This window comes from Oculina patagonica, chromosome 7 (genome assembly GCF_052425735.1).
Source record: "Oculina patagonica isolate OP01 chromosome 7, crgOcupat, whole genome shotgun sequence".
In the NCBI taxonomy this organism is placed as follows: Eukaryota; Metazoa; Cnidaria; class Anthozoa; order Scleractinia; family Oculinidae; genus Oculina; species Oculina patagonica.
In genome coordinates, this window is record NC_135764.1 from 11560640 (window position 1) to 11576215 (window position 15576).

At 38.6% G+C, this 15576-nt stretch overlaps 1 protein-coding gene and 1 long non-coding RNA gene across 12 annotated transcripts in view; one reads left to right on the plus strand and one right to left on the minus strand.

Annotated features, from left to right (window-relative positions):
* Positions 1–15576, plus strand: part of LOC144659411 (uncharacterized) — a 56476-nt gene that overhangs the window by 17113 nt on the left and 23787 nt on the right. For 8 of the 11 annotated variants that reach the window (XM_078519831.1, XM_078519830.1, XM_078519834.1 and 5 more), the window contains 3 exons: positions 5965–6267; positions 11103–11168; positions 12417–12566. In XM_078519831.1, coding sequence (XP_078375957.1) covers positions 6022–6267; positions 11103–11168; positions 12417–12566 — 462 coding nt within the window. In that variant the 5' untranslated portion in view covers positions 5965–6021. Of the gene's footprint in view, positions 1–4115; positions 4286–5319; positions 5536–5964; positions 6268–11102; positions 11169–12416; positions 12567–15576 lie in introns of those variants that run through there. The other 3 variants (XM_078519833.1, XM_078519827.1, XM_078519836.1) reach the window with 3 other exon arrangements.
* On the minus strand, positions 12951–14848 carry LOC144659417 (uncharacterized). Its single transcript, XR_013571886.1, has 3 exons — positions 14791–14848; positions 13241–13454; positions 12951–13008 (listed from the first exon to the last, which is right to left on the minus strand). It is a non-coding gene; the product is annotated as an uncharacterized LOC144659417 (long non-coding RNA).

Here is a 15576-nt window from a genome sequence, read left to right on the forward strand (position 1 = left end):
AGTCAGGACACTATGCTGTATTCAATTAACATCACTGAATTAAACTGACGGGTTCGCTTTCCGTAATGATTCCGGGCGGAACAAAGGCGGAGGAAATCGTGTTCTTGATCGCACGAAAGTTCAGTGCTTTTCTATTTGTCTTAAGCAAACGCATGGCTAAATTTCAATTGAAAGTAATTCAAATTTCGACCAAGTTTGCATTTAGTGATTGCGTGAGTGCTTTTCAAAATGGCGCATGTGCCATTTGTTTTTCGTCTCTCTCTACCGTGTCAAAAACGCTTTGAAGCTCCACAAAGAACATCGGTGCGTTGAGAGCTTCATAGCAAACATTTTAAGCTAGCAAATGATTGTCACTTTCTTTTAAAAGTTAGTGTACAGTGCTTTCGTGATAAACCGGCGTCTTGTTAAGTTATTTGTGCGTAGAGAAAGGTGAGTAAATTGTTAACACCCTCGGCACACGTGGGTAGGCTCACAAAGTACTCAAAAAAAAACACGCTCGTCTCGCGATTACTAAGTCGAGCAACAGAGGTGTACTTTGTCGCGTTTGCAAAATCCACGACGAACCTCGTCCAAAGACAAAGTAGCGTTGTTCTAAGTGTGTGGCTCAAATTGACGATCTGCGATCCTTCGTCGAGGTTACCAAGAGGTCACTGTACTCACAACTGATTGTATATTTTTCACCTTTCACGTTGTTGCCAAGAATCATACAAACAACATCTACTTTGTCGACTTAATCAGCTGCTAAAAGTTTACTCGCTAAATTTGCTTCCAAACTTGTGTTCGTAACATTTTGGATTACAAAAGTAGCAACCATTTCCGTGCCGGCGATGTATTCCTGGCTTTCGTTCGTGTCCTATTGTAGCTATATATATTCATATTATGGCCACTTTGTCTATTTTATGCTAAAATATACTCGGTCAACAACAAACAAGATCAGCCAACAATAAAACGCCGCTTATATATAGCTCAGCACGCTAGCCGGATCCTTCAAAGAAATCCCTCGCAGGTTTTACCTCGCTGAAATGTACATTTCTCAGAGCAATTGCTGTTTTCTGTCGATTTACAAAGAAGCTATACAGACTTAGCACACCGAGAAAATTATGTATCAAGGAAGAAACTCACGCAAGCATCAGTATTTTTCACCATTCATCTGACTATTTCAAACACTTCTTTTTCAATATCTACAATATATCTGAATTCAGCAAGTGAATTTAACGCGAATCGCAAAATGTGTATCATTCAGGAAAAGATACCTGGTTGAAACACTAAGATGATTCACTTTATCTTTATATTTTAAAATATGACTAGTGATTATATTTTCACATAACGACTTCTCGGCCCATACAAAATAGCAAAGATATGTTAACTCTTAGGAACCAACGATATTTTCAACACTCTGTTAAATGTTATTTCCACCCAGCCGTGGTCTTCTGAGTACATCTCACACAAATAAAGTGCCATCAATTTCATAACATGACTACCGTATAAATCAGCAAAGATCATTTAACAAAATATGTTTATGTTAGTGCACTTCGGAAAATCGATTGCCAACAAAATGATAAAAGATCGCTTTTGCTCATAAAAATTGAAAAAAAAAAAAATGTTTCTGCATTGTTTCAAGATGAAACCCACATCTGGAAAGCTACCCTTCATTACGAATTTCAACAGATGGTTTTTCGACACGCAAACTATTAAACATCATTAAACTACCTCTATTTTTCTAGGCCTCTGTTGATGGCCCAAGCTAAGAGAAATACATTAGCACTGACATCTTTATCGCAAAATGCAGAACAGTACTATAAGCTTTTTAACGATCTCCATAAACTACGAGGTTAGCTTTAAGCTCTGTTAGTTATAAATGTCTTCTCGCATGTATCATCTCTTGCTTTGGCTGGCGATAGAGTCGAGATTGAATTGTCTAGTCGAAAACAACGTGTGGTCTTTCCGGCCTTTATTGTTGTGGACGGTGTGGCATGGCCGTGCTCTTGAATTCTACGGCGATTTTTTGTGTACAAATCATTTGACTGATACGGCGGACTTTTTATATACACACTCGCAGTGTGCTATCCTTTGTTTGCCAGACGCGAAGTCTGAAAAGAAATATAGTGAGTTTTTAAGAGGTGGCAGCTTTCTAAAATTTTTTGTACAAGACTAAATTGTAAAAATCAGTAGATTGCTTGATAAAAATGTTTGATACACAAAAAGGAGTGTTTGGAACAAATTATGTGACGAAATTGTACTTTTGTTTGCCTTTCAGCTAACAAACACTTGTTTATAATATCGGAATGTTGGAATTACTTTTACATGCTTGCATCGTTTTACAAAAACATAACTTTTAAGATTAAGATGAAGAATTTACTTTACAAGTTTACTTGTACGGGCGATGAACGATAAACATGTAGCTTTGTATTTTTACACAAGCTTTTTGAGAAATGGTTTTCTTAGTTAAATCGCTGAATTTCCGTGCGAAGGAAGTTTAGTTTATATATACCCTTCTTTTGATACGTTGCTTTTTGACATCCTATCTTTACTGACTTTTTCTTTATAAAGCTAATAATTATAGATAACTCGAAAAAAAAAACTTGACATTCAAAAATCTTCACGACAGTTGATGATACACTAAGTTTACTTGGTGCGTTTTCACTCTTTCAAACCAAACTAACGCAGCTCGAAACATTTTATAATCACCAAAGAGTTTTTATTAATATTAAAACCCATTGTAAATGCTTATCCCATAAACAGTATAAGCTTATTCGTCATTTTTATTCGTACAATAGAATGTTTAAATTAAAAGGTACAAGGTTGAGCATTTCTTAAAAATAAAGCGCTCGCAATGAGTAACGAATTTTACAATCGCGAAAATTATTTGTGTTTCAAATGAACTACGTTGGGTAAAAGGTCACTTAATGAAAGAGTTACGACTTATTCCTGAAAAGAACTTTCAACTTTTACTCCTTTGTCTCACTTGCAATTGTTTGGGTATTTAGCAATGCAAAGTTAAGTCGGAACATACAACAGTAAAAAGTTTTTTCTTTCGCACTTAAATTGTTCGGATTGCCATTAATTTGGAACATAAATCTTTCGTGCATTGTAAGAACAGATTTTGCGAGGAAAGATTGGTTGTAAAATACGGCATTTTAATACCAGTGTACAGTGGAACCTCGATGTAACAAAGGGCCAAGGGACTGATAAAATATGTTCGCTATAACGAGGTTTCGTTATATCGTGGTTTTTCCATATATTTTTCTATTACTGGTGTGAAGAATATCGTTTGTTATACCGAGGACTTCGTTACATAGAGGTTCGCTAATTCGAGGTTCCACTGCAAACGATTCTAAGAAATCCTTCGCTAGAGGAAGGATTGGTACATTTGGAAAACAATAGTTTTTTTCGTTACCTAATTTCAATGATTTTTGCTGTTTGTTAAGACGCCTTTGTCAATAAGCCCTAACACAATTTCGATGTTAAAAATCTTTCGTTTGGACGTTTCAACAAAGGAGGATTATTCTATTTGCAAATATCACCGCTTTAGCAGGTTCATAAAAATTAACCATTGAATAAGTTTTAACAACTCTATTTGTTTGGGCAAAACAAGGATAAACACATCAAGCAAATGTGTCAAATTTAAAAGTTGTTTAAATCATTAGTAAACCAGTTAGTTACAAAGTCTTCTGCTTAAATGTCTTGGTGTGAAACTTACGGTTAAAAAAAATGTTAGAAATACTTTCGGTTTTTGTGAAAAGTCTTGCGATTTTCTACTCTTCCATAGTTCAAGAATAACTATCACAAAAAGTTCTTACAAGCCGCTTTTATATAATGGCGTGTAAATTATAATTGGTTCCATGAAAAGCCATTCTTTTTGTGACTAAAATCACAACATTTTATAATGATTTCTCCGGGTTCCTTGTTTCGCTTCAAGGTTCGCGTGATTTTGCAGCCGGTTTCGCGCAAAAAAGGTAACGAGCATTTCCAAAGTTTGTCTTAAAAATTATCGTCTTTTCGCCGTGGTCTTTTGGTTGAATCCGAACTAAGTCGCCTAAGAACAACTTCAGAAATATTTAATGCGTGTTTATATGGTGGTAAATGAAAATCAAACGATTTCAAAGAGAGTCTTTCATCAATTATTCACGAAATCACTCTGGCGTAGCGAGAGATTCCAAAGGGTCGCTCTTTGTTCTCCCTTGCAATCTAACGGTTTGTCAGCCAAAGTCTCGTGGATTTAATCCTGCTGGTTTTTCACGGATATTTCCAAAAGGATTCCGCGCCCTACCGCTGTGAAAGCAAGGTAAAAACTTCACGCCACTTTCACTTTTTTTCAACCATCCATTCATTCCTTTAGCTTATAATACTTTGTAGCTATTTTAAAGTTGTTTACCAGGTCTTTTCGAAGGCCACCCAGAGATTTTTATCCTCTCAATGCCGGCTTTATGCCAAACGTCCCTTTTAACCCGCGAAAGCCTCATATATCATATTCTATCCCTGCTAAGTGTGAACGAACAAGGTTGTGAATTTTAGCGTCCGCAACACCTCAAACAGTTCACTTGTTCTAACGTCCAGAAATGAGAAGCAGTTCCACTGGATATATTTTTTTACGTAAATACACCAATATCTTAAGTGAATCACTTCAAAGAGAGATCTAAAGGATTTAATATAAAGAGAAGGAGCGCTATGTATTAATCCGCCATTTATCTGAAGAAAAGGTGTATTTTACTAGCAGTTGACGCCGTTCAAATCGTGTACACGATGATGAGATTAACACAAGTGCTAACTGAGCTTGTTTCTCGGTCATCAGTCACACGGCAAAGTGCAACCGTGGCGAGCTCGCTTACAATTCACTTTCGAACTTTTCACCCAGTGAATATCTCGCAGCAAATCAAGGCCGCGTGTTTAGAAACCATTTGGAAGCGTGAGGTTTAATGAATATCTTGCCATTGTTACATTGCCAGTGATGAGAACGACATGTAAACAAACGCAATGCGGCCACGCGATTGGCTACGCGCTTGTCAAACACAAAGTTTTGCTGACAGGGTTTCATTGTTCGCCGCTATTTGTGTGCTTAGCGACGCCATGCAGAAAATCGCACAAAAGTTTCGTTGCTCCGTGAATCCATTTTGGATGTACAATGGCAGAGGGCCTCTACCGGCGATAGTTTACAAATACCCACGCTCGCCGACAGCGGGACTCCCGTCTCAACGGCGCTAGCTTTCTTTGCGATAAATCATTTAGCGATTAGCGGCCCCCGCTGTAAAGCTTTCCCGCCGGACCGCTCATTGGCCGAGCAGCGTCACGTGCTCGCAGGCTAGGGAAAAGGTAGTAATTTGTGATTTGCTGGCAATCATCGAGTTCACGAACAAGGAGTTTGCGTGTTTCATATGTAGTTGACGTTGAGAGGTTAGCTGAGGCGAGAGTAGGTTTACATCAACCGCGCGTGTGGCGGGAAATTGACTTGCATGGCGTCACAGCATTTTTCATGGTAGTAGCATTTGGGCAGCCGATCGATGTCATTGCAGTAGGCAGTTTATACTCAAAACACGGGTAAAGCACCGCGTTCTTTGCAGTTTATTTTGTAAAAGAAGATAACCGATGTTGTGATCGGGCCGTAGAGTTCACCGAGTGGAAGCCATCCGTGGCCACGTGTGTAGGGGTTTGTTTACGTCCGATCGAACTTGCTCCTGCTTCTTCTAGCTTCTGAAAGTGAAGCTTTAGAGATACAAATCCCGCATTCAGAGTGACTGCAATTGGCGCACTTTGCTCTACGAAGAAAGATAGGCGATTTGTGCTGGATTTCGCGGCATGAAGTTTTGTTTGATGTCAGTAAAAAGCGGCATTTTGAAAACATGTTTGTAAAACACGATCGCTTGTACTACAACAAATCCAACTAGTGCCGCTTTAAAGTGGGTTCTCCAGCGTAGTATTTGAATTTCAAGTTGTTCTAACGAGCGTTTTATTTCGGTTTTCTTTCAGATTCAGGGCGACTGGAATGAAGAGGCCCTCGATCAGTTGTAGATTTGTAGGCGTATAATGAGCGATTCATTGGTTCAAGTTCTAGAGACATCAACGATGACAACTGATCGAACAGGCAACAAGGAACGCACGCACAACAAGGACGGTGAATCGCACGCAACGCACGCAACTCACGAGCCAGCGGCGGCGCAAGATCACGCGAGCAGGGATCTACAAGAAGGAGAAGCGCTAGAAGAGAACGAAACGCCGGCCGCGGAAGCCGAAAATCGCAACAAAAACGGACAGGAAAGAGATGACAAGAAGGTATTTTCCTCCGAGATAATAATTCTTGTATAACATACCACATCCGTTCATGTGACTGCCCGTAGATTTTCGCCTCTTCCAGAGAAGCGCTGTTAAAAGCCAGAGTGCGCCGGCTGTCGTGTTTTGGTTTCGTTTTTTTGAAAGCTTGCGTTTATTACACGTTCATGAATAATGAAATCTTGGCGATGTTTGTTGGTTTTGTTCGCGTGTTACGGCCACTGCGTTGCCGCGAATTCTCCGCATTCCCGCGTTTTCGGTGTCAATTGTACACAAAATCGCCATCGAGGATTCTTTAGCTATTTCACGAGCTCCGCCGGGTAATTTTCTGGCCGTGTGTTTGTGCGAGTGTGTGTGTGGCTTGATTGTAATTTGGCACGGCATTGTTGGTGTGGATCTTTTGTGCGAAGCAAACATTTCGCTAAAAGCTCACTTTTTGAACCATTGTTTCACGAAATGATATGGAGCTCTGCGAGCTCTGCGCCATTTAAAAGATCTCAAGTTTGCGTGTCCTTTCGCCGACATAATATCATCTAAGGGCACTTTCATTCATAAACGCAGTTACGAATACTATTTTCTGTTTTCGCTCGTATCCGCGAATGCTCTCCGTATAATAGTTTTCGTTCTCGCGCTAAGCGTGTACAATAAGCAAGGGATGAGCCTCGCAGTTAAGCCTTGTTTTTGTTGCTATTCTTGGCAAAAGAACCCCCGTTCGTAGCGGCTGCTTATTTCGAAGTCTTTTCATTCGCGTGATTTCGCTATTAGAGCGGCGCTCCGAAGCGAATGATCATTGTATATGAAGTAAATATTTAGCCCGTGATAAAAATAAAAACGCAAGCTATACTGTTGCGTGTGAAGGGGTGTTGAACACAACTGCCATCGCTTCCCGTGTTCATTTCATTCCCTTTTTGGAAGGAAAACCATTTTACTTCAGCGGGAGGGAATGTCTCATCGCTGTTCGCATCTGAAATCGACTGATTTCGTTGCGGTAAACGATTTTCGCATTGTCAAAATTAACACAGCGTTCCTTGTAAAAATCTCGGATCTCGGCTTAACACTCCGTCGCTCTTGTGAAACCTGTCGTCTCTTGAACAACATGGAGTGTCAAATAATCGATTCGCCGGCCGTAAACCGGTTTTTCCGACGGAAGTGTTACAACATTCACGACAAAATGTTCTGCGTGACTTGCCAAAGCCGTCAACGAAATTATCGAAAAGCTCGCAAAGCTAGCTAATTTACATTCTATATACAGTACATGATTTTATATTCAGCGGAGTATTGATGCCGCTTTTCATCTCCGCCGACAAAAACGTCCTTTTGTGACGGATCAACTGCGAATTTGAGGCTTGGTGTGTGAGCAATTTGAGAATGCCGTAATCGATAAGATTCAGGTGTTTGCTAAAGCGGGATGGTTGGTAGATACGAAAGGTCTAATTGACTCCAAATTGCGCTCAAAGCTTGGACGCCATTCATCCTGTTTTGTCAATAAAGCATCGGAAGTTCTTTAGTCACGGGAACTGTTGTTTACTCGTTAATCCCGCCGAAAAAAAATTCACGTTTCCGGAATCGTAGAAGACTGGAAGGCGAAAATCGCACGGGATTTTTTTTCTAAATCTTTTGAGGAAAAATATTTGTTTTTTGTTTTTTTTCGATCGCGGCGAATTTTATTCAAGCGGCTGATTGTTTTAGCGCGTGGATCGATAAGTGATTTGAAAGTTGAAAGTAAATTCATGTTTTATTTTATGTTTTTGGTCGTAACACGCTATCCTTTGACGCAGAACAAAGGCCCCAAGTGTATCTTCCACCAGTTATTCCCTGTTTTATGTGAAAATTAACAATGTTTTTGCCTTTTACAATTATATTCGTTGTAGTTTTGTTGTTTTTCTCGAAGCTAAGAGAATTTTTTGTTTTTTTTTTATCTCGGGCAAATCGTTATGTTTTAAGTTTCTATATGTCCTCTCTTTCGCACTTTGTTGTTATGCTTTTCGACAGGAATTACACAGAAAAATTACGAAAAAAATAACATATCTTTCAAAGAACCTCTACACTATGTTTGTACAGTGTAAAATATAGCAAGCGCAATATGCAATATCTAACATTCAACTTCAAACATGCGCTTGTTACATATTTTGGCGCGAAATTCGCGCGACTTTAAGTCAGCTTCTTTTATCTTTTAAAAATAAATTTTGCCTAAACTTAAGCATTTCCTGCGCAAACTTCAAGCCTCCAAAACTGCGTATTTGAACAGCGTTGCTCGTGAAAAGAACATCTTCATTAAGAAGTATTTTTTTTGCGTATTGCTTCAGTAAGTGTTTCACGAAGTCGGAGTTTTGATAAAACAGTCTAAATGCGTTCGTTATCAGCGGATCCTGTACCATTTTTCGCCGTTTGTTTAGAAAATGTAGTTATCTATAACTGATCCCTCATTATCTATATTTTCAAATTAACTAAATGTTTTTTGAAAAGGTACAGTGTAGTATATTCTAGTAGAAATATGCAATTGATATGGAGATGTTTACGCTCTTAACGCGGACTTCACTTGCTTAGTTTTTTCCTTTTTTATTTTTGAAAACTTCGGAAATACAGTTTTGTTGAAGAAGTTTTAGCTCGTCTGTAACGTTTGCTTTTTGCAAAGAACTTTTTGCGGCTTTCTTAGCACCAAATGGTATGGTCAAATATTGTTTTTAAAATCATGACAATTTCCTAAGGTCTTAGCCGAAATTTAAGAAAGGCACGGCGGCAAAACAATTTATTTAAGTGAGTTTGAACAACGACATAGAGACATAAGGTAAACAATTAAAAAAAATATGGTATAGGGTTTCAATATTTTCATCCATTTGTGTTTAAAGTTTCACTGGAGTCTTATTTAAATTTTATACATCTGATGTTGTAAATCTATCATTTAAAAAGATCATGTAGCGAAATAGAAATTAGGAATATTTCTGTGATAAAGCTTAGTTCAAGTCATACTAATGTATCTTTTGTGAAACTGTGAAGATATTGAATAACTGCAATTTTTCATTCAACAGAAGAATGTAAACATGATCTATTTTTGTAGCTTATGATATTGACTTCTTATTTCTTCTATAATACTTGTAACAACATACAAGTGTGATATCTTAATTTTTAATTCCAATAATAACAAAAATGCTATTGCATATATTGCTTAACAGTTTGCCTACACTATCATCAAACATATTTTCCTTGTTGTTAGTTATACTCTGTTTGATCTCCCTTCTTCAACTCATTTGAAACTCACTTTACTTAAAAACTCCTTACAAAAATGTTATAAAAATTGTATGCAAAATACTTTTAAAAATGTTTCTCTTGTAGCCCACACTTTTGGGCCAGTTGTAGTTTTTTTTTTATACAGTGTAAATACATGCAAAAGGCGAATGTCTTACAAACAAACATCGATCGGCTTTCACTTTGAATGTGACAAACCAATTTATCCCCAAGTGGTGCAATCAGCATATCGGCACTATTATTCTGTGTACATATTTGTATAGACCATGGACGGTATCCAATGTGCATGTGCAAAAATCAACAATTATAAAAAGCATTCTATACAATACAACAAAGGGCAATCTACAATGCAATGCAGTGTAGATTACTAATTTGCTTACCGAATGCAATAACTTTTAAAGGATATTTCTAAAAAATCCTGGTCATCCAATTTAACCATGCATTATACAATTAAAATACCATGGAGCTATATAAACACTAAAGAAAATTAGAAAAATGTATCACTGTCTGTGTGGTCATTCAAAGATAAAATAGGCCAGTCCAGTCTAAGTGGAAAATTTCTTGAATGAGTGGACCACCAGTCACCTATAGAGAGCCACTTTTACCGGTCAGGCCAGTCAATCTGAAATTCACCGTTACAAACCAGTTTGGACGCTGTACTTCAGACTAGGTTCTCGGATGCCAGATACTGTGGAAAGTAATGCAAAATGGAGAGGACTGTTCTGCCTGGTTGGTTAAATTTGAGACTCTTGTTCCATTTTGCAACTGCCGACCGGTTAGCTCAGTTGGTAGAGCGCCGGATTTCTGTGCGGGAGGTCTCGGGTTCGAGCCCAGACCGGACCAACACTCAGGGTCTTAAAATAACTGAGGAGAATGTGCTGCCTTTGTGATGACAACTGCAAATGGTTAGACATTCTAGTCTTCTCGGATAAGGACGATAAACCGTAGGCCCCGTCTCTTGCATCTTCACGGTTATGGTCAGCAGGGGACGTAAAAGAACCCACACGCTTATCGCAAAGAGTAGGGCATGGAGTTCCCGGTGTTGTGGCCTGGTCTTGTTCCGAAATTACATTGGGGGCATCTGTAAAAATAAATCCTCATTCGTTGTAAACTGCTCAATTGCAGTCTGTCTAAGTCCCCCGCAAAGTGTTGTAAAGCGCATTGAGCATATGGAAATGCGCTATATAAATACCGTCATTATTTATAGCTGATCCAACTGGTCAATCTCATCAAATGGAGAACATCCTCAGTTTACAGCCCTGGTTATTGAACCCAACTTTTTGATATAACATCTTCTAACATTGTTGAGCCTTGCTGTGTTGCTGTGACATGTTGTGGTGAAGTGAATGCAACATAGTTATTGGACTGTTCCACATGGTTTTTCGAATGCTGAAACATTTTTAAATGGACAATAATTTGACACCAATCAAATTTCTTTCAACTTGCTGCAACATGTCGCAATAGGGTGGCCAAATGCTTTCAACAGCTCTACCTAACAAAGTTGGATCAAACTGTTGGGCCCTAGAACTTCCAATGCTGTTCAATGTAAATATGTGATTTCTCATCCTGGTGACATTCTCGGTTTTGTTAAGGGTCCAATGAGACAGCAGCAGCAAAATCAGAACAGGAAGAAGCAACCTGCCAACCTTCCGAAAACAGTAAGTAGGTCTAGAAACAGATTAAATGCATTTTTGTGACTGGTTCACCATTCTTCTTTCAAGAATTGTCACAAATTGTTGGGGGCAACCTGGCAAAATGGGGGCAGGTAACAAACAAGCGAAGATTGCAACACTCCTACTTCCTTCATGCATGGTGAAGAATTAGAGTTTGTTGCTGCCAGGAACTTCTGATCCCTCTTCAGGCACCCATTATACAGGTTATACGAGCAGCTGAGTCCATGCTAATCCATAGCATAATGTACACTCCATTATCGTTTTCTGGGATACACAATTGCACAGTCCAGTAACGCATCCAGTGATAAGATTTAATGTAGTTGTAACTGGACAACTCGAGGCAAAAAGAGTGAACTATGATCAAAAAGGAACCAGCTGGTAAACAGTTGAATGTGATAGGCAACAACTTGATGGGAACCCTTGTACACCTGCATGTGGCTGTCAGTGCACTCAGAAAGAAAATTATAGACACACTAGACTTCTGGAGACAGTTTGGGAGGGGGTAATTTACTGTACATGCTCATGCCATGAACAACATTTGGAAGCATCGACACAATATGCCAGGATGCCTTAATTCCTTTGATGTGGGCATAAACATTTTCTCTGTCCTGTATCTTCTATACTAATTGTCCTTGGGATAATGTGATTGCAAGTCATTGTCAACAGGTCTAGAGATGATGTTGTCCATTTTAATTTGATCAGGAATTGGAGGGCCATGACAGTTGCAAAACTGTTTGTTGCATCCCTTTTTAAACAAAGTCAATTTTGCTTTCATGAGACGCCTAATCAAATTTGTTATAAAGGGTTTCTGCTGGGGATTAGAGGGTTAATCTGATGTGCTATTTGGAGGCATGGTGGTCTAATGGTCAGTGTACTGGGTGGGTGGTCAAGAGTTTGGCCCCTGTGCTATTGTCCTGATTTACCCAAGACATTTACCTTTCTCAATACCCCCCTCCATACAGTGTAAGAATGATAACAGTACATTGTTGGAGAAATCTGCCAGCAGATAGCAGTCAGTGGACAAGCATTTCTTCCAGAGAGAGCAATTCTACAAGTCACTTAGTCGCCTTATAATTTTCATAAAAACCAGAGTTTAGAGCTGGTACCAATGACCTCTTTGCTCCTCCAATCTTTGGGGCTGAAACAGCCTTCATCCCATATTTTGTTTTATAGTACCATGTTGTTCTGTGTAATACACTTTACTACATACACTTTCTCTTGACTTAATTGCAGCAGCAACAGCAGCAGCAAAAGACATACCATAGTGGGCGAAACATTCGTACAAGTCCAGCGGGAACATGGCAAGCATACCCTTCATGGCCTGTAGGATTCGCATCTCCACGCTTCCCACCAACAGCCCCAGTGTACGGTTATCATCCAGGGGTATGTAAAAAACAAACTATGTGTATGAATGCAAGACATTGATAGCCTTGGAGCTGCATTCTAATAGTCAGGTAGCTAGGACACATTTAATTCCAGACTGACAGAGATGTGAGCAGGGATTTTTTTTGGTAACCAGCCAGATGTACAGTTTACCAAGCACCATGTACATGTAGATACAAGCAGGGACAAAAGAGTAACTTAGGTGGGATGGTTTTGTGTGGTAAAAAAGAAGCAAACTTCACTGGACAAGAATTGCAAGTGCTGTAGAAATAAGGAAATAACCGACTGGTTGAAGATATAAAAAGCCACGTATGGCAAATGAAGTCGGCATATATCAGCCTCCATTCTAAAAGCAAGGGTTGTACATATTGGAGCAACTAATTTAAATTTTTACACTTCTTTGACGGTAAACAGAAACTGATTTGGTTTGTCCTTGGATGTCCTAGACAAAATGATGGTCTATTTATTTAATAAACAATAGCTAGTGTAATAAATAGTAATGACATGGTGCTGAGTGAAGACAGTTGTCAGGACAAGTATTGGCAGGGGGGCAAAGAAAATTAATTTAGATTGATTTAGAGCTTGGCCTTTGGGCAAGCTGATAATTCAAGGGCTCAGAGGTCATCTTAACTTGCACGAAACACATGCAAAGTCATAAAATTAATGTTGCTTACCTAATGGGCTATAAAACTGCTGGCCCTGGGCTATCAGATATGACTGTGTTACACACTTACAGTTCATGCTCAGTCTGTGAACATAACTGTTATCAACGTTAGGAACTGAGGGTATCCTAGCAATTGCTGCTAACGTACATATTCCAGAGATCAGTTCATCATTGATGGAATATGATGATTTCGGTGTTGTTTACATTTTTCAAATGCCAGTGGTCTACAGGTAAAAACAATAAACAGGAAATGAAGGTTAGACATGGGAAGAGGTCATGTAATCTCATGTGTACAGTAGTCCTACTGTTTCCTGTCTGAGTACAAACAATGTCTGATCTGTGGCTGTGGTTTCTTAACCAAGATGGCTTTACAGACTCCAGAGATGAAGACAACATCTCAATGTGTTGTTCCAGAAAATATCCATACTCTACCCACAGAAGGTCATTGGAAATTCTGAGGGAATGGGGTGTCTCAAAAGCCAAACTTTTTAAAGGAAAGTGTAAAGGGAAACTGGAATTTCCGGAGGGGGGAGACAAACCAAAATAAACTTCCATGGGAGAGGTATAGATATTTTCTGGAACAACACAATGTCAAAATATGTCCATCATTGTTAAAATGTTTTTGTGCTTCAAGAAAAGTGTGGGTGGCTGCATTGCAGTGTAGTAATCTAGCTACATTTACCAATCATCGCCATTGTGATGTATTACCTAATTTTGACAAAAATGATATTCATGGTCAGGTGGTAGCCCATTTGTGGCTAGGCTGGGTTGTGTTGACCTACAGTTTAGGGTAGTCCCTGGGATAGTTATACATGTACCTGTTTGTTGTTTTTCTTTTCCTCAAAGTTTACAAATTGTTAAGGGGGGAGATGAAATAAACACAAGTACCGCAAGACTAAGTTCCTCATGGCCTGTACATTTTTTCCGAATAAATAATGGCTATGATTTTTATTAAGAATAACAGAAATGAAAAGAGCATCCAGTGTACATTCATACATGATCAAAGAATAGCAAATATCAGGCCACTGGCATTTAGCAGCGAAATTTTGAAGACTTTTGAAAGAAAAAATAAAAACAAATAAAAGATTTGAACAAGATGTTAACTTCCACTCAAATCCTCTTAATTTTTCTGGCATTCAAAAAAGCATTGTAAAATTTCATCCTTAAATGTGACCTCAAAGTTGACATTCTTACTAATTTCATTATGCTCCTTCCAGACTGTCTGGTATTCTTCAATATGTTTACATGTTGCATAATTACTTAATTTAATTCTGACTAATAAATTTTGATTGTTATGTAATTTAGAAACAAAATATTTTTTTTCAAAGGAGTTAATTAATCCAAGATCAGTTTTGTATTGATCTTCACTGAAAAAAAAAAAACAACATCTGAAATTCATCAGTCATGTAATGTCAAAATTAATAGAGGCTTATTTAATTCACATTATGCAAAGAGCTGCAAACATCTTCAGTGCTCAAAATCAATGAGATTAGGAAAGAAAATAATATTATTGCTAACATTGATTCATAAATTAATTGATTATGTATAAGCCGGACCTACATTGTACATGCAAGTCATTAGCCATATTTCTTTTGGTTGACATTGTTATCTTGTGGCAAAGATAAGAATAAAGTAGAAATAAATGGTACATGTACTATAAATGTATGTTTAAGCTTGTACTATGGAACCTCAATTTAACTAACCTCTAAAAGAAAAGTTCTCAGTTTTACAACCAATATTTTTCACCCCAGTAGTAGTAGAATATTAGGAAAAGAACCTTGATATAAGGAAACCTTGTTATCACAAACATATTTTGCCACTTTCTTGGTCCTTCGTGATATTGAGGCTTCACTGTAGAACCATGGGAAAGAGAGTCTTACAAATGTGTGAGACAGCAGGGCATGCAAGACAAGGCAGCGATGCATGCAAAGGGAGGCAGTGACACAAACAGTCAGTGGCACAAACTACTCGGAAAACATTTTTCCATATTCTGCTAAGAAGTCAAGCTTGTGGTATTCAGTAGCGGATCCAGACCTTTAGCTAAGTGGGGGGCCCTTGAATAAGGAGGGGGCCCACTCTCAAAAATATTTTTTCTTTGCCCTTCGGCCCCTTTTTGGCCCAAAAGTAATGTGGGTGTCTGAGTCCCCCCGGGCCCCTCCCCTAGATCTGCCGCTGGTATTCAGCTCACCAGTTGGCAACATGCAATACTAGAGACTTGTGGTTGTTAGGCAGTATAGTTCAGGTTCAATGTGACAAACATCCTGTACACAAATAAGCCAGGATATTTTGTCCTTGGGAGCTGAAAAAGAGCTGTTTCTAATTTCACTGTATTCTCACCACCTTTAG